Genomic DNA, 13,178 nt, shown 5'->3' with positions numbered 1-13,178 from the left:
TATTAATCATTCTTTTTTTTTATCTTTTTCTATCACTTGCCATCAAATGTATAACGAATTCAATTTTTGTTTTGTTTCTCTGTGTGATCTTTGTCAATATGAAGTTATTATTACATTTGCTCTCTATAATTCCCTGTAAAAGAGGTGAAGTTATGTGGGGGTTTAATTGTTGATATTTCAGAATTTCAGCTGTTATAGAGACAAATTGCTTTGAAATGGCATTCAGGGATTTGCTTGATTCCGATTTGGTTGGATTACAGTCCAATTTGCATTTAAATTTTTCACAACTGGAGGAAGAGTTAGTTGCGTGCTCGCATTATGTCAAATGTGGAAGTCATCACCTGGGCGCCGGAGTTGTGAAAAAAATACTTTCTGACTAGCTATGAATCGGAGAGAACTCGGGGAGTAACTTTTCACAAAATTTGTCTGGAGAAGGAAAACGAACAGGAATTGAAGACATCGAGGTAGGCTTTAAGACGCGCGTTGAATTCACGCGTCTTTGTGCGCTGCGCTCCTGCTTGTTCAGACTGAAGCTCAATGTCGCCGCCTCGTGGACACTAAGTGCATAGCAGCGCGCTAAATTCCTGTCCTTATTCATCGTAACTTAACATTGGGTAGCGCAGTGTGAAAGAGCCGTAACAGATCCAGAAACAAAACAAAAAAATATGCTTGAAGATAGAGAAAAAAAATCTATGTTTTAAACCTAAAAAGGGGCAGATTCATACATAAAAGATAGTCATTTAATATTTACTATGAATTCAAAATATTTTTAAAGCATTGGAAACTGTTAAGAATTGTTAGGATCCAGTCGACCAACTTCCCCCAAAGGACGCTAAAGGGGAAACAAACTGGAGGACCCCACACCTGTTCATCAACACCTCATCCAAGTAAGGGACGCAGTATTAATAGACTGTGCTGGCAGTAAAAGCTGCCGAATCATTGGTTGCCCTTGATGTCCCTGGTCTCCAACTCGAGTCGCAACTTGCTGAACCCCAGGCAGGTGGAAAACTAATACTCAAGGGACCAGGTATTGTCCACTTAATACATAGGGGAACATTTAGATGTTTTTGGTTTATTTAATACATTTGGTTTCTCCTGGCATCCATTCCTGTTTACATAATTGCTTTGGTTTCCTGGATTTTCTTACTGCTATTAATAAACCGCTTTAACTGGTTGAATACCAAGTCAAATTTAATATCTAATTTGCATTTACATTGTGAAAATACTAACGCCAGGTATTGGTATCGGTGAACCTACCAGCTTGCATGGATAATTGTCACAAGCAGATATCAAGTAATGAATTTTTTTTTTTGCAGTGGAAAGGGCATTGTAAGGACATATGGTATCTGTATTGAAGACCACTCAAGCATTGGATATAGATATCAGTCCAAAAACAATTTTGAACACCCCCATTGATTCGGAGAGTGGCCTCGGAGTAGTAAAATACCTCTTTGAGAAAAAAAACTACCATTTGCTGGCAGCAATAGTCGACTGGGGATAATGGATCGTGGCCACATGGGTGCCGTTCATTTCAGGCAGAAAAAACGTGAATGAAAGCCACCGCATCTGGGAAAAATATATATGTATGCTTCAAGCAATAGACAACTTGGGATAACAGATCACAGCCAAAATTGCAATTAACTTCAGGCCGGGCCAGAGAGGCACGCTTCCCATGTGCCTGTTCACATTTAGGTGGACAGAATGGCCAAAAAGAGCCCCGAGGCCCGGGAAAAATGCGGTTTTATGACCCCAGCTTGCAGCAAGATGCGTTTGGGGATAATGGATTGTAAAATATTTTTTCAACCCGTAATGCACTGAGCCGGTAAAGTAGTGAGGGATTACAGTGGTTTTTAAAGGCAGCCACGGTATATTCCGTTTTGATTCGACTACAGCACGGAAATCAAGTGACAGAGGACATCTTTCCCGAGGTAAGACGGGCTCCTCTTGTTCCTCAATAATAATGACAAGGGCAAACAAGTGTTATAACATTTATTGTGAAGTGAAAAGAAGCGATTCCCATTAGTGTGAGTGCATAGATGTCCCTTTATATCCGGAAGAAAAGTGTGCAGGCGTCTTTTCAGGCTTGATGCTGCGCTATGAGGTTGCGCAACTGCTTGATGACGCTTTCGATGAGCTTCTGCCGATCGCGTTCAGTCTTTCGGAACTGCGCCAAGACCACGTTTTTCCTGCTGCTCTCTCGCATTCTGTGGCACAAACACATGAAAAAGAAACGGTTGTGTGATGAGGATGTGATACATTTGCAAAGCTCCGCTACAAATTTGACATATACTGAAATCCCTCACTAATTTGCGGACGCAGTGCATCAGGGGTTTTAAAAATATTCAACGATCCAATATCCCCGATCGCATATTGCTGCAAGCTGGGCAGGCAGACTACATTATTGTGCAGCTGGGCAGGTCTTTTTTGCTGTTCTGTGCACCAAAAAGTGAACTGGCACTTGGAAAGCATGCCTTTCTGGCCCTCTAAAAACGAACTGCACTTTTTAAGGCTATGATTCATTGTCCCCCAGCCAACGATTGCTTTAAGCATTCTTAGCATAGCTATAGTTTTTTTCCCAGGTTGGGCCAGAAGGCAATTGTCAGGAAACGTGCCATCAGGCCTTATATGAAATGCAAGGTTATGGCCACAATCCATTATCCCCAGTCACCTATTGCTAACAGCAGGGCTGGTATACCCCTCTTTTTTGTTTAGGTACAATATACCAGATAGAAACGTTGCTTAACTGGCTCCCACTTCCAGTAATAGTGGACCAGGGATAATGTATCATGGCCGCATTAGTGCAGTTCACTTTTTTGGTGGAGAGAGTGGTCAAAAAAAGAGAAGCTCACCAACAAAAATGTGCTCTGCTATATTTTCCAACCCATAATGCACTGAGACCATAAATGGTAAAGGGATTAGAGTATAGGTATGTTTTGAGCAGAATATGATGAAATAAAAGTAATAGTGGCAACACTCCTGGTGAGTCATTATAACCGGGCACACTTTGAAGTTTATTAAGTTGTGTACATTTCTCACCACGCTAAGAAAATTGATCTTCACTACACAAACGCACTCATGCAGTCAGTGAACGGTGTGAGTGATCATTGCTGGCAACTGTGCACATCACCCACTCGCTAATTAGCATCACTCTTCTCTATTCTAAACAATCACATTCCATTTTTGTGGTGCCCTTTACTACCATGCATATTTTGAAAATGTGAGAGTCAGTCACAGCACGACCGGAGATCTGTGCCTCTCCTTGCTTAAAATGCGAGCTCAGCACTCCCCTCCAACGGAGCAGACAGCCCGTGATTCACACTGCTAGTGTTTTTTTTCTCACGCACTCACGCAAGACAACGATACTCACGGTTTGGGCAACCTGCCGGCGCGCGACATACAGTACCCAAGAGAAATGAAAAGGATGAGCGGAGAGAAGGGTGTGAACACGGCACGTGATCGCCACTCACTTTTCCAGCAGGGCTAGCGCGGCATGCGGGTTCACGCGCAGATACTTGCAGCTAGCTTTGCCGTAGTCGGCCAGGTAGCCCGACCAATCCCATTGCGTGAACAGCTCCAGCAGCTGAAACAACAACAAAGGATACCATCAATACTGTTTAGCAGCCTTTTTGACACTTTCTTCATTGACAAAATAACGAGGCACATTCAGGGTTCTTACACATTTTACATGACCAAATTCAAACACTTTTTAAACCAATTTTCCAAATTCTCCAGTACCATTAAAATAATCTGGTGTGAATCATGTATTTTGCAGAGCCACAAATATATATGTGATTTACATGTGCAATTTTTATTCTTGCGTGTGCGTTTAACATGACATATAGTTTTTAGATCTTGAGTATATTGCAAATTCTTCTTTGGGATCTGAACAATAAAAGTATTTTGAGAGAAATAGAATAGAATAGAATATACAAACCTCTCCCCATACAGGTGTTGGGTACACATAACAATAAGATGAAGCATACATTTTCATTTGCAAGAAGTTCTTCCCATTACAAATTACCACTAAGAGATGTAACCTTAATTTATTGCATGGCCCATAATAAATGTCTTATTGATATGTAATCCTTGCACAAATACACATGCCCTGTTCAGATGTAGCATGCACCTGTCTTCTTAGGTCAGTGCCATACAAACTAATACCATCTGCTGTAAATCAGGAGAGAAGAACTGTAATGACAAACCGAAGCTACCTAAGAGCAAGGTTGGCGTCGTTTTTAAACAAGGCAACAATTTCAAGCATTTACAAGCAATTACGGTAACCCAAAAATTCAAGCACTTTTTAATCCTTGCAAACAGAATACATTTCAAGCATTTGCAAGAAATGTAAGAATCCTTACAAAGCATGCAGAATGTACATATTAAAAAAAGGATATTTATACAGCTTCATTTGAGTATTAATATGTTGTGTACATTCTCAAATAAGGCAATTATTCAGCCTAAGTTGATTTTTTTCTGTATTTCTAGTTAGACTTTATTTTGATTGTTGATTTTTTGGGGGCGAGTGAAATAAGAATACATTTGAAAAAAATGACCACAATTATTATTTTTTTAAACTAAATTTTTCAAAACAAAGAAAAATAGAAATAATTTTTGTTTCCTCTTTAAACACATTTAGTTACCTAGCATATATTTAGATCAGGGATGTCAACCTCAGTTTGGTTCTGGGGTCAAAGTGTGGCATGGATTATTGTACAGGTAGCTTACATTTCCAGCTTGGTATTACTACCTGTCGCACCTCCTGCAGTGCCCATGGCTCAGCTGCAGGGTGGTCCGCTAAAAACCACCATTCCTCAACGTTTTGCTCCTTTAATCACTCGAACTTCTTCTAGTGGTGGCGCATTGACAGGGACATCTCCCCTTCACCGATAAATGGAAAATATTCAAAACTGCATTTTGTTTTTTCTTGGGTTGTGTCTGTGTGATATTAAAATTGGTTTGATGATATGAAACCTTTGTAACTGAAAAATATGGAAAAAACATAGAAATCAGGAATGGGCCAAATACGTTTTCATAGCACTGTATCGTAGCTGAAATGGAATCACTTCATGCGGCACACGATTGTGCCGCTGCACACGTCTTTAAAAACCTGCAATAAATGACCCACATCTGAAAGTGTTGCATAACCTTGCCCCTCCCTTAACCCCGCACGCTCCCCGCCTTGAAGAACGGCGAGCCGAGCCGGGAGCCCCAGTGAACTCTGGGTAACACCAAACACACAAGAGAGAAACCATATGTGAGCCGGGGATGAGAGAGGACGAGGGGGATGCAAAGGGACGGCGAGCGAAACCACATGTGGGGGGAAGCGAGTGGAAAGATGCAAAAAAGGGCTCGGGCCACCGCCGCCTTTGAGCAGGGCGAACCGAGGCGGCGTCGTGCCGGCGCGACCGCTTGCAAACAAAAGCGCCGCGAGGCGTGGCCCGGGGCACAGGCGCGTCCTTGTGAAACTAAAAAGCGTTTTGTTACCTTGAATCAAGCCTGGCATCCTTCAACTTTTGTAAATTGTATTACTTTGCAAAAATCAAAGCAGATTTATGTGGAAAGAATTATCTTTACATTTGTTTTATATTGCCAGGGTTGGGTTTGTTGTAATCAAATGTGTCAGTGTACAGTGAGTGGTGGATCCTTATAGAACATCTATTGACCCTTTGCACGTGACGTCACTTTGCATTACCCGCAAGTATGAGCGCCACGCCAGACGACATAAACACCTGAGTGGATGGCAGTTGAATAAGCAGTTGAGTTGAAACAAAAATCAATAACCACGACGTTTCACGAAGGTAATTTCGAGCTGTGCAAAATGGCAAGGTTCTCCGCCCAGGTTGGTATTTTATCATATCCCTTTTGATGAAGACAGAAGACGGCGATGGATATCTGAAATCAATTGGAGGGACTGGCACGACTCAAACTAGCCCAGAATTTGCATCGAGTATTTTTTCCAACGTACGTTTTCTGTATTTACGAGCAATTGTATGTTATGTAGGTACGAGTCACGTAGAAAACATTCAATGTAACTACCAATAATATAGCTAGAGCTAATGTAGCTAGAAAAAGTAATTTATGCTATGGACCATAATAATAAAACAATTTGAGCAGCTTTCGGTTACAGTCGATCTAAGATTTGATTGTACCCTGGATAAAACATATTGGCATACACAGCTAACATTAGTGTCTTACCTTTGCCATTATGAGTTACCTTCCACTGTCAATGCAGCAACGGAAGCCAGCACTGGTACGCATTCAGACTTTTATAAGCTTTTAGACCCGCATTGGTTTGCATTATAGTGGTACAGATCGTGAGGATCGATTGCAGACAGACTAGCCAATTTGGGTAGATCTTGTGAATATGTCAGGGTCAGTATGGTTCAGTATCTAGCCCTGATAATCTCAGTTTCTCTAAATACTGCTCTTTGTTCTTTGAGACAAGGTGGGTCACCTCATCAGATAAAAATAGAGTCTTAATTGGCAATAAAGTGTCTTGAATCCAATTTTTAAGTATAAAAATGTGAACACATGAATAAGATTTATATTTCTTTAAAAAAAAAATCAGTAATAGGTATCAATCGTATTTTTTAATAATTGACTTTTGTGGCGGCAGCACGGCGGCGCAGTGGTTAGCGCATGTGCGGCACAGTTAATGTCTTGGGAACCTCCTGTGTGGGTTCAAATCCAGCTCCAGACTTCCTGTGCGGAGTTTGTATGTTCTCCCCGTGCTTGCGTGGGTTTCCTCCGGGCACTCCGGTTTCCTCCCACATTCCAAACATGCATTTCAGGTGAATTGGCTGGTCCAAATTGTCCCGAGGTGTGAATGAGCGAGTGAGTTGTCTGTCCCCGTGTGCCCTGCGATTGGCTGGCAACCAGTTCAGGGTGTCCCCTGCCTACTGCCCGATGATTGCTGGGATGGGCTCCAGCACCCCCGCGACCCTACTGAGGATAAGCGGTGTAGCTAATGAGATGAGATGAGACTTTTATGGCAAAATGGCTCGTTTCAGAATGATGAGTCTATTTCTAAATTAAATTCAAAGTGTTTGTTGTCATATGCACGTTTCCCCGGACAATGAAATTCTTACTTTGCAGTCCACACAGTTGCCAGCGAAAAAGAAAATAGAAACTAAGAAATGGTTGGCATTTCTTTAATCCCAAGTTTAACCTTCCTAATGATATGTGGAATAACACATTTGATTGATTGGTGACATCGTACAGACATTGTGTTTGTACGCGTCTGAGACACGTATTTGCTTCTTTGCAAGTCGTCAGAATGTTAAGGGGTTAATAAGTTTGACTGAACTACCGAACTGTTTTGTTGACGTTCCCACTGTAGCGCTTTATAGTTTAGTGTGCCTTATGTATGGAAAATATATGACCAAAAAAAAAAAAAAAACATTTTTGGCGGTGCACCTTATAACCCGGTGTAATAAATTAGCAGGGGACCACTACAAAAACTGAATAAAACGTATCAGTTTTTAAAAACATTTTTAGTTTATCAGATTCATAGACAAATTCTCCTGCAGACCCAATTACCGTTGAAATAAGGCTAAGTGAGATTAATAATAACATGAACTTGTTATTGCAGAAATTTACGGGTTACAGGTTCACAAAGATGGCCGCCTCTGCGCAAACAGGAAGCGGGCGCGAGCAGGTGCCGTTGCGCCGGCCGATAGCACAGAACAATGACCTGATGCCGAGGAGGCCGTCTCATCGGGTGGGACAACACACAACATTCCCCTCCTCGCTGTTGTCATGACCACTGGCTGACCCGTCGTCACGGCGATAAGGCCCGGGCCACAGACGGGGCAGGAAGTTGAGGCGGGGGTCGAGAAGGACGCGGGCCGGCCTCTCCCACACCGACGCAAGCTCCCACTCGTAAATCCCGCAGATAAGCCTGCTCTTACTTTTGAGCGGGTGCGCACGCGTGTGCACGTGCGCATGTGTCCCATCAGATAAGACAGTCGCGGGGGTCTTAAAACCAGTTCTCAGTTCCCACCCACTCTGGCACCAGCGGTCCCAGTGACCTTCCACTGCACTGCTGCGTGCAGCCCTACGGTATCACACAATCAGCCCCATATAAAATCCGTGCTTATTCTTATATATGATCTATATCAGTGTTAGGCAAACTACGGCCGACGGACCACATACGATCCGTCGGCACGCCAAACGAAAAAGTTCAAAATATGATAATTCGTCGCTACACTCCAAAATGAATAACTAACTTTTGGGGGCCAAATTGAGATTTTTGCTTAAATGAACTTCCCATGGTAACCTGCGCTATACACATGTGACCACATTTGTCAACCAGTCGTATGGCAGATAACAAAACAAACAGCATTTCTGCCTATCTTATAATATTGACTTAGACCAGTGCTTTCAATTATATTTTGTCAGAAGTTTGTAAAGAAGAAATCCTCTTCCGCTGCTCCATCTTTTTTTTTTTTAGTCTGATTACGTTCCCTGGGGACAAAACAATTATTGTTAGATATTGGTGGTAACAAGTCAACCCATGACAAATATACCCCTTCAGCACATTTTTGCTAAAAAATATCTCGAGTGTCTTTTCAGCGTCATTGGGTTGTTATGTCTTGAAGTGAGAGCTTAATTTTTAATTTTTTGGGCTTCATGCCGTCCGCTGCCAGCATTTAAAACACAGCAAGCACACTCGTTTTCTTGTCTACCTTTGTGGTCGCAGTGAAGTGCTACGAACTTCCTGCAATATGTATTCTGTGTAGCACTATTTAGTTATCCTATATAACACGCTACAGAGGGCATTTGCACGTCACACTGGGTATTTGTATATTGTATTCTTTTGGCTTTATTATTGTACTGTTCTCAGCTCAGGGATGCTGCTGGAAATGTGAATTTCCCTTCGGGGATGAATAAAGTATCTATCTATCTATCTATCGAACACTTCGTCAAACTTTGTCTTTGCTTTCAGAAGGAGATTTTTGTTGGTCTCTTTACCCTGTCTCTCTTTGTCGGCCTTATCATTTTAAATTTTTGAAATTAACAATATTTTAAGGAATTCAATCAAGGGCGTAGGTTTGGTCTTGGCATTAGTGGGGACGCTTTTGGTGTTCACATAATATAAATATTGGTGGACTGTCAACGGCAAAACCACGCCCTTGGATTTAAAGAAAATACTTTTCTTTCTGCCTTTTTTCATTCATTTAACTATTTAAATGTTGTTATTTCAATTTTGACAAATAGATGAAATCTCGTGTTCTCATGCAAACAAGTATTTTTTATTAAAATAGGGGAAAAAACAATAGTAAGAGTTGTAAAAAAGGAAAGATAATTATTTTTGTCTATAAACTAGAAAAAAATAGTACCCCTGCAGTGAAATAAAAAAGTTAATAAAATGATTTAAACTACGTGCCTGGAAACATTTTTTAAAACGACACTCGAGCTAAAACCCAAAAGGACGAATAAAATCTTTTTCAAGGAGTTCTGAAAAATAGGTTAAATGATTGTGCAGTGGTCAATAATTTATCATTTTTTTGTGTATTTTTCTTAAATTACAGAAAAAGCATAACTGGAAAAAAGGGAAAAATTGTATTGTAAACTTAATTATAGGCTGATTAAAAAATGTAAATGTTAAAATATGAAGCTTAATACTCTTTTCTTTTTTTTTCATTTGCGATGTGCCTCAATATTTTTTCAATGAAAAAAAATGTGCCTTCGCTCAAAAAAGGTTGGGAGTAAGCTAGGGATAGTCGCTTGAGATTTGAAGATGAAATGTGATAAAGCCCTTCCAGGTGAACCTTTTTTGACCTTAAAACTTTTCAACGGCTCACTTTGAAGTTGTACCGCTTTCGGACGGATTGTTTGATGCTCTCGTGAAGCGAAAAACTCGAGATAAAAACATTCCTGTCGAGGCTTTTCGGCGTACGTCAAAATGTTTGCGATGGCGGTCACGTTGGGTGAGCATTTGCACGTCCGTCTGCTGCTCATCCTCACATTGGGTCTCTTTCACCCTACTATTGATGCCCCCCTATGTCAAGCGCTCACACGCTTGAAGGGAAGTGTCAGCCTCCTGAGGAGAGCGAGGGGGAAAGACCACCATGTCCGTATCACTTTCACCTGACTGGACACTTTCACTCGCCATCAACATCCTCGCCGCATTCCCAACCGGGCCCGGATTCGAAAGCGACCGCCGAGCCTTGAATAAGAAACTCATTGCCACTTTTCGCGGCCTTCTTTTGCCGTCTTGATGCAAGAGTCCAAAAATTTTGATTCGGCTACTACAAAAGTGATAGCGTATGTTTATTTAGAACTAGGGATAGCAAAACGTTATATTGGGTATTTTTGTATTCTATATCTTCATTTTATCATTTTATTTTTCAACACAAGGATACTGCTGGAAGTGTGAATTTCCCTACGGGACGAATAAAGTATATCTATTTAGATGACTAAAGGAACATCCATAAAGCACATGCTAGATAAAGAAACCTTACATCCTTGTTCATCTTCTTGACAAAGCTGATTAACGGGCAAAAACACTCCCCCGAACTAGGGATGCAGTGATTAGTATATGTTGTGGACAAAAAAAAAAAAAAGATAAAACCGACAAAGAATTCCGGTATTTTTTCCAACAGAGTGAGGTATCTCTATATGAATACAATGTCTGCTAGGATTTGTTCAGGCGGAGTAGCGTCTCTGTCATGGGTGGTAACATACAGAAATGACAGCGTCAAGGACAAGTATGCATACTTTATACCAGCTCAGTAGCCTAGATGGTAAGGCGCCCGCTTTGAGACTGGGAGGTCGCTGGTTCGCGCCTCGGCCGAGTCATACCAAAGACTTAAAACATTGGTAAAATGGCGGCGCCCTCTGTTGGCTGCGGCTGCATCGGCTCGCTACAACGGGTCAGGTGTATCGACATTTCGTTCTGTGTACATTGTTACACAGAATGACAATACAAAGGAAATTATTATTATTATTAAACTTCTAAAATTTGGGAACATTTTATCCTGGATACGACAAATGGACTACTATATACACATCATGGCATTAGCTCGGTGACACACTAACATTTGACGAGCTTGTCGGGTGGTTAACTATAAGGAATCTGATTCGCCAATTTGGTTTTGATAACAGTCACAGTAGATTTTATACGTGTAGATTTCGCTATTAAAGAGAGCTTGAGTGTTATGCCAGATTGTGCCTGACAAAACCTATTTCAAATTAAAATGGATGCAGTTAAAAACTTCAAACATCAGTTGACACTGTTCAATGTCACACACATGCAAATTGTTAAGTACTTTTGTAAAGAGTGTGCAGTTGACCACTTAATGTACTTCACAAATTGCACATTACATTTGCTTTATTCACAGTTTAACTGATGCTAATGAGTCGGTTCTTGGTCAACAAGGATAAAAAAATGTTTACCTGATATAAATGTATGATTTATTTGCCTGTCCCTAAAAATGTAGAGGTGTATGGATTGATGTCTTTACCGACTGAGCACTGTGCCTGATTTGTTTTAGACATAGCATGTTTTAATATTTGTACAAATCTGCATTATAGTTTTTTTTTTTCTCTTGACAAGCACAAAATAGTTTCTCCTTGTTTTGAGTTTCTGTTAAACAATAAACCTAACAATAAGTCCTTTGAGCCACATAGTGTACATTTTTTGAATTTTGTACAGACTTCTTGCAAGCTCAAAATTCAAATATGTGTTCTCTATTTTGGTTGTCTATCAAACTATAATCCTAATAATTTGTCCTTTGAGCCGGATATTGTGCATCTTGAGGGTTTTGTACAGTCCTCAACTGTTCTCCCTGCAAGCTCAAAATTCATAGATGTCTTCCTACCTTATTTTGGGTGTCTGTTAATCTATAACAATTGTTCCTTCGAGCCAAATATTGTACATCTTGAGGGTTCGTACGGTCCTCTCCTGTTCTTGCAAGCTCAATATTCATTGATATTTTCTCTTCTTATTTTGAGTGTTAAACTATAAGGTTTGAGCCATATATTACACATCTTAAAGGTTATTATGGTCCTTACTTGTTCTTGTTGCAAGCTTAAAATTCATTGATGTCTTCTCTCCTTATTTTGTTAAACTATTAACCAGTTGGTCATTTTCGATGCATATTGTACATCTTGAGGGTTTTGTACGTTCCTCATGTTTTTCTCTTGCAAGCTCAAAATTAGTTGATGTCTTTCATCTTTATTTTGGGTGTCTATTAAACTATAAACCTAACAATTGATCTTTTGAAGTTGATATTGTACATCTTCAGGGTTTTGTTCAGTCCTAACTTGTTCTTCTTGCAAGCTCAAAATTAATTGATGTCTTCTCTCCTCATCTTAAGTGACTATTAAATCATAAAGTACATAGAAGCAGTATTACTTGTTTTTGAGAGCGCCTTATTGATTTATAGGGGTCCATGATTGATTAATAGCAACTCAATTGGATACATACGTTCATGGTTTCTGCATCTATTCAAGTGATGCAGTTTTTTCCTTTTTCAGCTGGCCTAATCAATCGGAAAATCTAATCAGTCACGTTGATCAGCTTTACAAAATCCTTCAAACGTGACACTGACAGAGAAAAATCTCGTCCAGGGCGCACGATTAACGGCCCCGTCAATGTGATTTATCGACGTTTGCGGGCGGGCTGACCGGGTACCGGCCAAAGAATGCACGTGTGAAAAGTTGGACGCGCTGGCGCATGACACATGCGAGGTATGAAAAGCTCCTTGTGACATGATGAGAATGGCATCAAAAACAATGAGATTCGGACGGGAGGCGGGTAAAGGAGGGACGAGATGAGGATGAGGAGGATGAAGCCTAGGCACTGCATCATCCCGACAGGCGCAGAAAGAGAAGCAAGGCGGGGAGAAAGCGCGATTGTGACAGCAAGGATAAAGGGCTATCCGTCTCTGTCCGTCACCTCATTCATCCTTCCCGCTCTGTCCTGCCGACCCATCCGTCATCCCCTGTCACGCGCCACACAAGCGGACTTTACCCTCTCCGTGGTACAAAAAACGCCCAACGGCGGGTCTATTAAGACACCGGGACGGGATACTTCCTGCCGGGAGCCTCAGCGACTTAAGTATCTAGCTCCCAGTTTGTGCTAACCGAAAAGTTAATAGATTAATGGATGTAGACTTTTGGATTTTTTTTTTTTTTTTTAATTATAAAACGAACATTTTGTGAGAAATTTA

At 40.9% G+C, this 13,178-nt stretch overlaps 1 protein-coding gene across 4 annotated transcripts in view; it reads right to left on the bottom strand.

Moving 5' to 3' along the window:
- Positions 1-1,974: 1,974 nt before the first annotated feature.
- exoc6b (exocyst complex component 6B) overlaps positions 1,975-13,178 on the bottom strand; it is a 60,613-nt gene continuing 49,409 nt past the window's right edge. For all 4 annotated transcript variants that reach the window (XR_015851984.1, XM_088347043.1, XM_088347044.1 and 1 more), the window contains 2 exons: positions 3,468-3,580; positions 1,975-2,204 (listed from right to left, as the gene is read on the bottom strand). Coding sequence is in view for 3 of the 4 variants with exons in the window: in XM_088347043.1 (XP_088203169.1) it covers positions 2,078-2,204; positions 3,468-3,580 (240 nt within the window). In the remaining variant the exon portion in view is untranslated. The remainder of the gene's footprint in view (positions 2,205-3,467; positions 3,581-13,178) is intronic.

Source organism: Urocampus carinirostris, chromosome 11 (genome assembly GCF_059441175.1).
Source record: "Urocampus carinirostris isolate Australia breed hairy pipefish chromosome 11, RoL_Ucar_1.0, whole genome shotgun sequence".
NCBI classification, from domain to species: Eukaryota; Metazoa; Chordata; class Actinopteri; order Syngnathiformes; family Syngnathidae; genus Urocampus; species Urocampus carinirostris.
Note: the sequence above shows the minus strand (reverse complement) of the source record. Positions and strands in the feature narration are given on the sequence as shown.